The sequence below is a fragment of the Zalophus californianus genome, chromosome 15, assembly GCF_009762305.2.
Source record: "Zalophus californianus isolate mZalCal1 chromosome 15, mZalCal1.pri.v2, whole genome shotgun sequence".
Lineage (NCBI taxonomy): Eukaryota > Metazoa > Chordata > Mammalia > Carnivora > Otariidae > Zalophus > Zalophus californianus.
Window position 1 is genome coordinate 88,220,918 of NC_045609.1, and position 14,136 is coordinate 88,235,053.

The 14,136-nt window shown below is 60.7% G+C and overlaps 1 protein-coding gene across 1 annotated transcript in view; it reads right to left on the reverse strand.

Annotated features, from left to right (window-relative positions):
* Positions 1 to 7,541: 7,541 nt before the first annotated feature.
* CFAP46 (cilia and flagella associated protein 46) overlaps positions 7,542 to 14,136 on the reverse strand; it is a 102,704-nt gene continuing 96,109 nt past the window's right edge. The window contains 5 exon segments of the mRNA XM_027597015.2: positions 7,542 to 10,139; positions 10,953 to 11,015; positions 11,119 to 11,255; positions 11,852 to 11,933; positions 13,171 to 13,283. Coding sequence (XP_027452816.2) covers positions 10,015 to 10,139; positions 10,953 to 11,015; positions 11,119 to 11,255; positions 11,852 to 11,933; positions 13,171 to 13,283 — 520 coding nt within the window. The 3' untranslated portion in view covers positions 7,542 to 10,014.

Below are 14,136 nucleotides of genomic sequence, written 5' to 3' on the forward strand. Positions count from 1 at the left end.
TGTCGTCTCTCCAGGAGCGTCCTTGAGAATGCCGAAGGCCCCAAAGTGAGACAAACAGAACCCAAATGGAAAGGCCACACTGTGTGGGGCTGGGCAGTTCCTTCCGCCCCAGGGCAGGTGTGGTGGGGGCAGGGCGGGGGTGGCCAGATCCCATTCTGTGGGGGGACGGCGGGGGGCTCTGGCCAGCACCATCCGGAGGACACAGGCGGCCTGGGGGCGTCCACGTGAGCAGGGCACATGGGGAGGAAGCGCAGGGTGGTGGGAATGGCCCCGCTCCTAGCCGCTGCGCTGGGGGGCCGCTGGGGTTGTCCTCAGCAGCCCGCCCCCCACAGGCCAGAAGAGAGCCCACACCCTGCCTGGGGCTGGGGGCTCGCGGCTCCAGCGGTGGCCGAGGCTGGTTGACCGCAGGATCTGGGTGAGGCTCCTGCCCATCAGGGGCACCCTTGCTGACGCTGGGTCCGCACAGCATTCTTGACGTCTTTGGTGACAGTCGGCAGCTCACATGCGAAACCCCTGAGGGCCCCGCCGGGGTGAGCAGCTGCAGGTCTCCGGCCCAGTGTGAGGGGCCTTCCCGACGGCATCACCCCTGTGGGCGCAAGTGGCCACAGCAGGCGTCCGTGGCCTGCCACCATCTCGTTTGGTGCTTCGCTTCCTTCCTCCCCCGCGGCTCCGTGGGTCTTACTGTTTGTCATCCGTGCGGCCCGACCCCGCATGACTGCTGCAGGTGGCAGGGAGCCGCTGGTGGGGGACAGACCGGCCTTCCCTGGTCCTGGTCTGGCTAATGCTTTTCCCAAGGGAAGCGTGGGGACACAAAGCGGTCCAATCCCAAGCCAGCAGCGGTCACAGTCAGGGCTCTGGATGATGAAATTACTCCGAATCATGCCTCTTAGGGATTTTAAAAGGAGAATGAAGACAGGGTTCCCACCATTGTTGTGGGAGTGGGACATGAGCAGCGTGTCCTGGGGACGCAGGGGAGTCGCGGTCCCGCTCAGGGCTGTGTCCCCGGGACTCTCCATCTCTGTTTCTGTTGCTGACCCCCGTCCCGATGAGACCCCGACTCTGCAAGAGTTGATGGCGGGTTCCTTTTCATAAATGCATTCCAGACCAAAGGAATTACAGACTTTGTCTGCCTCTGGGGGAAATTAAGCAGAGTATAAGGTCTATTAAAATCTTACTGGCACAAGATCTTTTTCCAACTGGCTTTCAGAAATAATATTAATCTCTTAACCACTTATATACCTATGGAAGTAAGAAAAATTTGGAAAAGTGAAAAAAAACCCAAACAGGTCTTCCTTGTGCGGTGAATGTGTCGGCTCTGTGAATTTGTTTTCTTGCTAAATCTGCATCACAGAAAACAGTGTCCCTGTGATTTGGATTAATGGCCTCGGGTGCTAGGTTACAAGAAAAGAAGACAAAAGTCGTCATAGCATCCCGATCAAGATGACTCTTTAGACAGATTACACTCGCTGAAGAATTTTGGTTTAGAACAAGCGTCCACCACGAGGCAAACACAGTATTAGCACAACGTTCTGGTTTAGGCGTCTCTAGGGCTACTTTTTCTTTAACAGCCTAATTATGTGACTTCCTAAACGTCTCCACGAGTCTGACCCGTCCTGCACTGGCCGCAGGTGGCAGAGGCAGACCGTTCCCAGGGGGTCTGGAGGGTGGGCAGCCCGGCCTCTGCAAGGACAGTTGTTATTCTTGGGATTCCAGGCTGGACACGCCTAGGAAGATGAGGCCTGGGGTCCCAGTGGCTCACAAGCAGGATGTGAGTGGGTGATGAGGGTCAGTGTGTGGCTGGCCTCCATCGTAGGGCCTGGCCGTGCAAGGCCCAGGGCCATTCTTTGGTGGTCAGCCCTGGTCAAGCCTGTCCATTAGAAGCACCCGGAAAGGGCCAGCCAGGAGCGAGCCCTGGACAGCAGCTTCTATAAGAAGGAAGGCAGGACCGGGGACACCATCCTCCACTTGGGAGGCCGTAGGTCAGCTGGTCAGTGTCCAGCTCCTTCTAAGGTGCAGTGAGCTCCGGCCAGCTGGGCAGACACTTCTTGTCAGTGGGTCACCATGGACAGGTGTCACCGCAGCCGAGCCGGGAGCCAGGAGAAGGTCCGGCCGGCCGGAGAGGCTATTGGGAGATGTGGGCTTCAGACGCAGGAAGCAAGCGGTTCCAGAGCTTCTCTCTGAGCCCCTCAGGGTCACACCGTTGCCTTGATCCACTGTCGCACGGCGCAGACGGACCGGCGGGCACTCAGAGCTGCTGGATCCCGCAGGGGCTGAGGGCATCGTGAGGCACGCAGGAGAGAAGTGGGCAGTCCCGAGCAGCATTACAGGGGGAAGGCCCCGGTACTGGGCCTGAGGGCAGGACCTGTGCCCGGACACATCAGGCCCCTTGCCTGGGTGGAGCTAGACCCCGTCTCTGGGCCTGTGAGGACCACATCTTGGGTACACTTGTTAGAGGACTTATTCCATAGACATGGGTTTCAGTGAGGGCTCCTGGGACAGCTCAAAGGGCCATTTCGGGGCAGTAAGGAATGGGTGGGGAGAAAAGAGGGCTCTGTCCCTGCACCTCGCCCAGTTCTCGGGATACAGGCTCGGAATCCACAGGTCTGCCCTCTGGTTTTGTATACTTGGAGGCACCAGCCTTCCCTGGCATTTGGGGACTTGGGAATATGCTGGGGGGCTCAGGTGGGGCTCCTAGAAGCCCCCAGGCTTACCTGGACCCCAGGTTCACCCAAGCTGCACTGCCTGGGCTGGTTCTATCTCTGTCATCCTGGAGACACTGATGAGAGATCTGCCCTCACTGCCCCATGGAATGCGGCCAAGAGCCTGGGATCCATGGCCCTGTCTCCCCCAAGATGGGGCTCTGGTCCACCTGTGCTGTTCCTGGGACACACATACAGGAGTGCCTGGAAGAAGGAGTGGACCCACGGGGCTCTCCGGCTGGAGTAGGGGCTCTGAGTGGGGGTGTGAGGTCAGAGGGCAGCACCGTGAGAAATGCCCCGGGCCTGACCACTTTGGGGGGATGTGGGGGGTAGGTTAAACACTCTGCTGCCTCACCTGGGGCTCCTCCCCCACCCCAGCCCCATGTGGGCCTCTTTCTGTTTGGGTTTCCAGCCCCTAAACTTGTGGTTTATCAGCAAAGCAACCTTGAACCCCTGCTCCAGGGTCAGGAAGGAGCCCAGAGACCCTGGGCTATTCCACCTGCTGCCCCTGAGGTCAGGGCCAGGGCAGGGGCCTGTGGCGCTCCATTCTGCAGCCAGGCAGGCTGCCCAGCCCACGGTACAGCCAGGAAGGTGCAGGGCCCAGGCCAGTCCCGGTGGAACCCGCTGCCCCTCCCCCCCCACCTGGCCTGGGGACCCTGGCCTTGTGGTGGGCGAGGTACCAATGTTCTGTTTACGGGAAGCTCACGCCCACCCTGTCGCTCAGGGTCCTGGGCCCTCGTTTCTGCCCTTCGCCTGCTGGCTTTGGCCCTTTGGGGGCTGAGGATGCAGGTGAATGGAGACAGTGCTTCATGCCAGGTCACCCGCCTCCAGCCACGCCTTGCTCAGCCTGCTGGGTGGGGTACGGGCCTCACCCCAGAAACTTAGAGCATTTCCTTGGGCAATGTGGACCTGACCCCCTGCCTCTGGGGCTCAGTGCCTCTCACCCTGCACCCCGAGGCCCCCACTCCTGAGCCTTTCTCCCCAGGCCCTTCCTGCCTCCACACCTCACTCTCTCCCTACCCGCCTGGGGCTCTGCCTCACTGTCCAGATGCCCCCATCTCCAGCTAGAGCCTCTCCCCACGCATGGATCCCCTCCTGGAGAGGCCAAGGACCCCCCGTGGGGAGAGAGTGGCTCCCCTGGGCTCAGTAGTCCCCTGGAGGCCGGGGGCCTGTCGAGCGGGGTGCTCTCGGCAAAGCCTGTCCCAAGCCCTCATCCATTCCCCTCCACCTGCCATGTGCACAGAAGGAATTCTGCTGTGTTTCAAGACGTCCCTGTGTACCAATAAACGAGAAACGTCCACAGCAGGGTATTTGGTTAACCCCAAGGTTGAGGACAGACCCCTAAACAGGTCAGAGACCCAGACACGGCGTGGGGAGGAGGCCCTCCGAGCCCCCCTCACCTAGCAGTCCTGCTGCATCTGCTGGGGGGCCCCCAAGCCCCAAGTTCCTTCCGCACTCACCTGTGCTATCTCGGGGTTGAGTGACCCAGAGCTCTGTGGTTTGGAGGGGCCAGGCCAGCTCTGACTCCATGACCTTTGGACCCACCGGCTGGGTGTTTGTTTGTTGGGTTGGTTTTTAAAAAAGGTTTTATTTATATTAGAGAGAGTGAGTGAGCAGGGGGAGGGGCAGATGGAGAGAGAATCTCCAGCGGGCTTCCTGCTGAGCACGGAGCCGGACGCGGGACTCGATCCCACAACCCTGAGATCACGACCTGAGCCAAAACCCGGAGCCGGGCATTTAACCAACTGAGCGGCCCAGGCGCCCCCAGACCTGCTGCTTTGACCCTTACGAGAGATGGAAGTCACATGTGAGGCCAGAAAATGTGTGAAATACTCGTGGGGCAACGGCCGTCATGACAAGACCCAGCGGGCCATGGACAGCTGGGAAGATGGTTTCGGTGTCTACAACAGAAAAAACTAGTGTCTCCTGTCTACTGCAGAAAAGGAGCCAAGGAACCCAGGGGAAGGAAAGGGCATCCGTGGGGGCGCCAGACACGCTAGGAAACCCCACTGACTTCCCTTTGCCCGACCGTCCCTTACGTTCCCGGAGCCCGCGGCTCAGGCTGGTGGTCCTTTGTGTCCCCCGCCCCCGGTCACCTGAGTGTCCCCAGTCACCTCCAGTGCCCCCAGCCCAGAGATCGGGGACCACGCGGGGGGCTCCCCGTCTCAGGGCACCAGGCGAGGGCGGCCGCCTCCACCCCATTATCCCAACACCATCTCCTGCCTCTTGTCACAAAGAATCAAAATCTATAATAAGAAAATCTCAGAGCCCCCCTGTCAGTTGGCCCATCAGCTTTGTCCCCGGCCCTTAGCCAAGTGCGGGGTCATTCATCTCGTCATCTCCCTCCGGCCTCGATGAATTGTGATAAAAATGTCAAACAATTAGATTACACTGGCCCACAGTGCGGCATGATTGAGTGGCGAGGCAGGGCACGTCCCCTGAATCACCCGGACGCAGGCGGACGCTGCACGGGGAGGCAGGTCCCCCCGGGTCCCCCCACCTTTGCAGGAGGCACCAGGTCTCAGCAGTCCCGGGCAGGAAACCGAGGCTGGGGCCTGGGGGACAGGGGTGGCGATGGGAGAGGCGATGCGGAGGGAGGCAGGAACCGGCAGCCCCTGAGGACAAGACCCCCAGAGGCGCGTCAGCAGGTTCTCCCAGGGTCTGCAGGTCCCCACCGGCTGCTTCCCCCCGAGAGGCCGCCCCAGGGTGCGGGGTCTGGGCCCTGTGCCCCCCACCGTGGGCCGCAAGCCCGGACGGTCTGCAGCAGCGCCGCTGAGCGCCTGGTGGGCCTGCCCTTCCCCAGAGCAGCCCTGCCTGCTTCTTCGTCTGTTTAAGGGTGAAGACGTGTTGAAAATTGATTTCTGTTGGAAATGGGATAATTAAACTGGTTGTTTCTATCTCCATCATCGTCATAATAAAATGAGGGGACAGCAGGGTTGTGCGTGGCATGAAGTAATATTGTCCGTCTTAATGCAAGGGAGCATTAATTGAATACGAATGGCCTTCCCTGAAGTCACTCGGTTATATTTCAGAGATATGGGATAATGATGCCAGTTAATCATTTTTACAAGATAGAAAATTACTGGCTCCTCTGGGAAGATCATTAAGGAAAACAATTGTTCACAGCAATTGAAAATAGAGTTTTAATTATTTAATATAGAAATTAAACAATTGGCGACTGGTGCTGGATGACGGAACTTCATAGAAATTTATACACAAGCGTCTGTGAACGTTTTAGCTTTATTAACCCACCTAACTTCTTAATCTGGATCCATCAGGGGAGGCCTGCTTCAGCCGAGACTGAATTCACTGCTTGCACAGAAGGGCCTGGCAGACGGGCGCCCGCTGGGACCCCACACTCGCCATCCGGGGAACACCTGCTGGGAGCCGCAGGGAGGGACCCAGAAGCCCAGAGCACCTGCGCCAGGAGGTATGGACACCGGCCGGGACTCGTGGAGGCCAGGGTCTCCCGCTCGGCAGAGGTGATGGGGTGTGTGATGGCCACATGACAGAGGATGGACCTTGGGTGTGGCCGGGTGACGCTGTTCCACAGGGATTGAGGCATGAACGTGAAGTGCTGAGTTGGTCACGTGAATGTAACCCCCAAGGGGGTCCTGGCCAGAGTGAGGTGCCCTGGCTCCAGAGCCCACATGACCTGGGCCCCCAGCCCACCCATCCTCAGGCCCATCTCCCCAGGGAAGGGGGGGACCCTAGACTGCCTCACCCCCATCTGCAGGGGCCTGCCCTCTATGCCCAGAGGACCCTTGGTCCCGGCAGAGTGGGCTTCCATGTGGGCAAGGCCGATGACACAGGAGGTGGGCTGAGTGCAGGAACGTGGGCAGAGAAATCCAGAAATCCATCAAAACACCGTGTGGGCTGGGAGTCCTTTTTTCCCTTTGTTTTTATTCTCCATATTTCCTACAATAAAACATATAGTTTAAAAAAAAAGTCCTTGTTTTTAAAAATATGGAAATCATGGGGCACCTGGGTGGCTCAGTCGGTTGAGCGTGGGAGTTGGTTTCAGCTCAGGTCATGATCTCGGGGTCCTGAGATCCAGCCCCGCCTCTGGCTCTGTGCTCAGCGGGGAGTTTGCTGGGGATTCTCTCTCCCTCTGCCCCTCCACCGCCTCTCTAAAATAAATGTCTTTAAAAAATATGGAAATCACTATTTTCAAGACATAAATTAATAAAACAGATGGAACTTTTTAAACGTTGACTGACAAGCAAGCACAGAACACGTTGGAGTTTGCAAGTTGTTGCAAGTGAGGGGCTGGGCCTGGACACGCAGGGAGACGCGGGACGGGGGTCAGGCCCTTCCTGGTCCCCTTCAGGCCCCAGCCCCGGGCGGCTAAGGCCACGGCTCCCGAGTGACCGGCTCAAGGTCAGGAAGCCTGGCTAGAGCCAAGGGCTTCCTCTGCCGTCACACACACGCGGTCACCCAGTGCGGGGAGGGTGGTCTCCTGGAGCCCTGGGGCCCTCACGACATTGAGAACGTGCAGATCTGGTCACGCTTCCTCCCAGGGCTACCCACCATTCCAATTACATTCTGTCTATTATTACCAATAAATTCCAAGTGATCTTTTTTCTCCTTATAGTTTTTAGGGTTACATAAATTCCACCTATGCAATTTTTTCATGCTTGAATATATTATGGAATGCCACTTCCGTTACAGAAGCTAATTGATAATGTGATTTGTCATGTTGCTGGGGCATAATTCAGAAAGTTATTTCAAAGCCTCCGATACACGGACTAGCACTCACGTTTCATATTTCTCACACGAGTAGACACAGTATAAGGTAAAAAATGTGAGGCTGCACAGATGAAATATTTCCAGAGGCTTTTATTCTTGTTGTTTGGGTGGGTGCCAACATCTTTCTAGAAGGAAGCTCATATATCCACGGCCGCTCTGATTTGAATTTATTCCTTGATCATTAGTTAGCTCTTTTTTTTCTAACTCGAAGAAGAATGTGTATATGTTTGACAAAAGGAAAAAAATTGAACAAAAAGAAGGGCATCACCACCTTTCGATGTTATCACAGATGAGCTGCTTTTAAACTTTCTATGTTGAACTAATTATAGACCTGCGAGAAGTTGCACAAAGAGTACTGATGATGCACCCTTCATGCACCTTCCCGGCAGCGGCATCCGAAACCAGAAGCCAGGGAACCGCGTGGGCACAGTGCCGTTTCGCCACGTTCACAGGGCGCGTGCACCCGCGTGCGCAGCTCTGTGCAAGGGTTTCCCACGCGTGATCCCTGGCCTGTGGCCACGGGGGCTCCCCCCTGCACCCCCAGGCTGTGCCCGAGACACCAGCATGCTCTCCCTCTCTGGTGCTGTCGTCTTCAGAATTGTGGCAGGAATGACATCACACGGCGTGTGACCTTGCTGGTCATGGCTCCTACACGCGGTGTCGCACCCCCGACGCCCTTCCAGGGATCCGTGGTTCACGGTTCTCCTTGTGGCGTCCCACTGGCACGTGGACCAGAGCTTGTGCCACCGTCCCCGGCGGAGGACACTGCTTGTTTCTAGCGCTCGCTCTGATGGAACGGCCGCGGCAGACACGCTCAGGCTTCCCTGGGATGTTTGGCTGGGAGCGCAGCGCCCGGTCACATGCTGGTCACAGGCAGACCTCGTAAGAACCGGTCCAACCGTCTCCCTGAGGGCCGCGCCATTTCCCAGGCCCAGCCATGACGTATGGGGGTCTAGGTGCTCCCCACGTTCCCTAGCACGCGGTGTTGGCACTGATGTCTACGTCGGGGTTCTAGTAGGTACGCTGTGATACCTCATCGCAGTCCTATTTTGTGTTCTCTTCCTATTTGGCCTGCCCTGTGCTCGACCCAGCAAGTCCCGGGGCGGGTGGTCTGACCCAGGGCACGGAGGCTGCGGTGTGGGCTTCCCGCCCGCACCCCAGACACAAGATCGGGACGAAACACCACCACCCACACCCCCCCAGGGGAACAAAGCCTCGCGGACGTGTACCGTCTCCCACCCGCTTAGCTCCTGGTTCTCGCAGCCCAGAGATGACCAGCGGCCGCTTGGCCTGAGGCCTGGCACCCTCTGGCCTGTGGGTGTCCGTCTCTGGCTCCCAGGGGGCCCCAGAGCCCGTGCTCAGAGGCCAGAAGTCTCCAGGTGAGGCAGATGTGGCCTCTATACGGACACCTCACTGTGCTCGGGGGCCTGCAAAGAGCGGTCCTTGCAGCCCCCAGGGCCAGGGTCCCCGGGCCCAGGGTGCTCTGTGGCCTGACCTCAGCAGATGTCCGAGGGGCTGCTTGCCAGGACCCAGGGCCTGAAGACACTTTGACCCTCCCCGCCCCCCACCCATGGACTGTCTAACGGCCACTGGTTCCACCCCAGAGAGACCTGGAGCTGGCTCTCCCTTGTCCCCTGGCCACCAGCCTGGGAGACTCTTGGGACACAGGGTCCTGGCTACTCAGTCCCTCACCCTGGTCTCCCCGTGGGCCAGGATGGCTTGGGGCCCGGTGGGAGGACGCTTCCTGGGGACCAGGGCGTATCTGTTCTTCCTACGACCACCCTCAAGTCTGGCTGAGTGTCTAAGTCTGTGGACAGTGGCTTCTCCCAGGGCTTCCCTGGTGCCCACAGGTGGCAGTGGTATGTCCCACCCTGGGGGCCTCTGCAACCAGGGCGGACTTCTCACCCACTTCCTGCCTCCAGCAGACAAACCGTGACTCCCCATAGAGCTTCTGGTCACCTCCTGGGGAGCCAGCCTCACAGGCACATCCACGGGCCCCAGGGACTTTCCGCACTCACTCGCTCACTCGGCAAACATCGGCTGAGCCCCACCATGGCACGGCGCTCGACAGAGGGACTCCAGTCCTGCCGCGCACCCGGGGTCACAGACCGCACCGCAGACACTGGACCTTGTCATTTACTAAAGCGCTTACACCAAAAACGATGGTGTTCCTTGTCCAGGGACCACCGTGGGCCTCCAGGGACCGAGGGCCTCACCCCCAGGGCTAGCCTCTACCCCAAATACAGGCGGCTCCCCCACCACTGGGACCCAAGGGAATGCACAGGGCAGGGAGTGTTCTGGGGGTCCAGGCAGCTGTGGGGTCAGCCCCAATGCAGAGCCCCCAGAGGGACTGTCCTCCCCCTCCCCAAGGGTCCCCGTGCGAGCCGGGCAGGAGCAGGTTGAGGAGGAAGCACCAGAGCAGATCAGATTCAGGAGGGCCCTGGCATGACCCTGAGCAGAACTGGGGTTCAGGGGCGGGGCCCCCGGAGGAGGGGCACCTACAGGGCGGGGAGGGCTGGGTGGTGGGTTCTTGGAGGGGCAGTCAAGGTCCTTGCCCCAGGGGGGGTCACCCGATGGCCAGGTGTGGCAGCCCGTACAGGACCGGGTTGAGGGCGATGCGCAGCTGCTCCTGGTCGCTGAGCTGTGGCGGGAGGGACAGCAGTTTGTCCCTGGAGGCCCATGGAGGCTCACCTGAGGGAGAGTGAGACCGCGCTCGTGGCCTGTGTGGAGCCCTGGGGGCAGGGCGCATGGTGGACGACGGTGAAGACGCGGCCCTGCCGTGGACACGGCCACACATGTACAGCCACGGACACCGAGGCCCACGGCTGGTGGCATCCAGCCAGGGAGGGACCTCGCCAGGCCCGGGTCTGCCTGTCGCCTCCACACCTCACCACTCCCAGCACCGTGGGGCCAGGCAGCCAGAAGATCCCACCAGCAACTCCTCCTGCCATCAGCCAGCTGCCACCGCTGACCATGGGGTGTCCCTTCCTTCCAAGGCACATCCACACAGAACAACAGAGGCCACGTGGGCACCCCTTCCTCTGTCCCCAAAGCAGCTCGTTAGCAGCTCCTCACACCACTGGCTCTTCTAGGGTCCTCCGCTCTCGCGCACCTGCTGGTGCTCCCTCCCTCCCACACACACTCAACAGCCTTCACTGTCTGGTAACCGTGTTCTGGGCACTGTGCACCACGTCACTTCTAAATTTTAAGCTCCTTTTGTGGGGTACAGTTTGAAGATTTCCTGCTCCCACCCCAGAGAGCACGCCTGGGCTTCCAGAACTTGGGCGCCTTGAGCCCTTCTAACGCCGAGTGTGTTTGGCCCTGAGGATCTCACGGGAGGCTGTGCTCTCCGTCGGCACACGCTGAGCCGTGGAAGCGGCCCGGAAACGGCGGGCACCCCAGCCCGGCGGTGCCACTGGGACGCTGGCTGGGAGGTGGCCCAGAAGGGCCTGAGCAGCGGTGGGGACGGGGGACAGCTTCTGCTACCGTGGTTCCTCAGCTCACCAGATCCCATGCTCTGAAGGAGACGGACTGCTCTCCCGATGGGCCTGCCAACTGTCAACAGACCTAGGAAGGAAGCATCCCTCAGACTGGTCAGGGGCACCGCCGGCAGGCTTCCGGGGAGGCCCACAGGGCTGCGGACGGGCCTGGGACACCCGCACCCACTCACTTTCCCACAGGATGCCGGCCCGCAGGGCGTTGTCCTGCAGGAATGTCGGCCACTGGTTTGCCAGGATGCTCCTGACCCCCACCAGACTCAGAAGGATGGCAGTCTTGATGGGCTCCTCCAAGGACAGTTGGGGCACGCTGCAGGGGATCGAGCTCCAGTGGGACGGCCCGAGCCAATTCTTGAAACAATCAAGAACACCCTCCCCCCCACTCTGCCCCCTGCTCCCTCCCCCCCCCCCCCCCCCCCCCCACCCCCCCCCCCCCCCCCCCCCCCCCCCCCCCCCCCAACCCCCCCCCACCCCCCCCCCCCCCCCCCGCCACGTGAAATGCCATTTAACAAGACAAGGCATTCCGGAATGCTGCCAAATCCCTCCAGACCACTCCCAGCCTTGGGGTGGAGTCAGGAGGCAGAGCATCCATCATGAGACGGCAGCCCACACAGGCCCTGGGGTGCGTGTGATGTGGGGAGCTCTGAAGCCAGGGCGCCCTCCCAGCTGCTGGCCCCCTGGCCCCTGGCCCAGTCCCTGCAGGCCTTAGTCTTCCACTGCACCCCCCCACCCCCCCAGGGTGGGGTCTTGCAGGGTGGGGTCTGGGGGCAGATGGCTCTGCCCATGGGACGTAGGGACACTGTCCCCCACACTCCCCGGGAAGCACATCCATCAGTCCTAGGCCCCGCAGGCACCCCCATTCGGTGTGTGGAGGCCAGGCTGCTGGCTCAAAGCTGGTGCAGGCACCTCTTGTTCTCTGAGTTCTCCATGTGCCGCTGCATGCTCTTGTGGGACCGCGTCAGGCCCAGCAGGACCATCATCTGGCACTCTGCAGGACACAGGAGGGGCAGCTCAGCAGCTGCACGCCCAGGAGTGGGAGGCCAGTGCAGGCTGGTGGTGTCACCCAGGGCATGGGGCAATCAGGGAAATGCAGCCCAGTATGGCCAAGGCTCGGACTTGAAGTCCATAGTCCCTTCCCCAAGACCCGCCGGCTGCACCAGCACATGGGGACACTCTCTGCTTTGGGAACCCCACACCCTTCCCAGTCTTCTAGTGCAATCGGCTCAGCTCCCAGCATGCCATGCCAACAAGGCAGCCCAGCCTGCCAGGGGCGGTCTCAGGCACATGGCCCCATGTGTCCGCTCAAACAGCAACACTTGGCTGTGGGCATGCCGAGAGCCCCATGGGCACAAAGTTGACTGTGCACTTCCTGCAGTGGCCTGGCTGAGGGCAGGCTTGGGGGGCTGTCCCTAGGGGCAGGCAGAGCCTCCAACAGTCGGGAATAGCATAGGACACCAGTGGTGTTGTCAGCCCCACACGAGCCTGGTGAGCTTAAGAAAGCCTCTGACCTCATGCATCTGAGAAGGCCTTGTTTCTACCTCCCCTGGGGGTAAGGAATGCGCCGGTGACAGGCTTCTGGGGTGGGGTGGACTGTTGCGTGGCCCATCTCCAGGGCCTGGGAAGGAGACCGGTAGCAGGTGATGGTGTGGGGGTGTTCAGGTGCCCTGACCACGGGACACATGTCCACGTGCTTGTTATGCTGTTGTCACTGGGCCATGTGCCTCTTGAGGGTCCCCGAAAAGGCTCTCCTAGCAACTATGCAGCGTGGCCAGTCAGCCACTGCCTCAGGGGAAGGTCACTCAAGGCCAAGCCAGACCGCCCACTCAGATGTCCTCAGGGGATGGCCAGACAGAATACAAGGCCTAGAGTGCCCACATTTGTGCTAGGAGTCGGGAGGGGGGTGTTGTGGTCAGTGTGTTCTGGAAATGCCCACCCTAGCCCTCCTGGACTCTGCAGGCCCAGCCCTGGGGGTGACCCTCCCAGCTCCTGCCTCCGGCTGCACCTGTCAGCTCTAGAACTCTGAACGGGGTCTCTGAGAAGTGGAGGAGGGCTGCCCCCAGAGCCCTGCTGTGCTTCCAGAGTACCCCGGGCCCCTGAGCCCTTTCTCAGACAGACGATGACTGACGGCGGCACAGGGGCCTTGCTCTGTCCCTGTGTGGATCCATCTCAAGCACTGGGATCCTGGCAGAGCATCGGGCTTCTGGGGCCCTGAGGGACTGCCTCACCTCGTAGGTTCATGGCAGCCAACCTTTCCACCAGTATGTGGGACAGGAAGCTCTCCATCCCGTAGAAGAAGAAGCCGCTGCAGCTGCCCAGGAGCTGCTCCCACTCGGCCTGGCTGCAAATGGAAGGAGGGCGGCCCGGTGGTCGGAGCCAGAGGCCGGCCGCCGGCATCCCAGGATGTCCCTGGGGTGCTGTGGCCAGAACCACATCTGTCCTGAGGTCTTCGGGGCTGGGCTGCAGGCCGGACAAGCTCCCAGGACGTGCTTTGAAAGCAAAGCCTGTCCTGTGCTCTTCGCTCCCCGTCCCACCCCTCTGTAGGACAGGGCTAACGTCCACTCTCCTGATGCCCCGCGTCAGCCTCCATCCTGCATTCTATCCACATGGTTCTCCGGAGAAAGGACCTCGGGTCCCTGGAATGAACTCTCATCTCACGGAGCAGTGGCTCTGGAAAGTGCTGGAAGGACACTTCCCTGATGGCCAACCACTCCCAGGTCTCTGCGAGAACCCACAGGGGCGTGTCCCTGCCCCCTGCAGTCCACACCACTCCAGCAGGCCCCGCCCACTGCCCACAGGCCCCGCCCACGCGCAACCTACTCTTCTCCAGCAGGCCCCTCTACAATGCTGCCCCTCCTCCTCTCACAGGCCCCGCCCCTTCTCAGCCCCGCCTTCTCCCTCGCGGCCCCGCCCCACGGGCCCCGCCCTTCCCTCGCAGCCCCGCCCTTCCCTCGAAGCCCCGCCCCACGCCTCCACGCCCTTCTCCCTCGCAGCCCCGCCCACGGGCCCCGCCCTTCTCCCCCGCAGCCCCGCCCCTCTCCAGCCCGTTCTCCTCCCAAGCCAGGGGCACGCCCTGCACTGGACTGGCTGGGGGACCCCGGGCAAAATCACACTCCCGGGGGCCAGGTCCTCGTCGGTAAAGTGGGGATGAGGACAATGACGCCACCATGCAGGCACCATGAGGACCAAGGAGC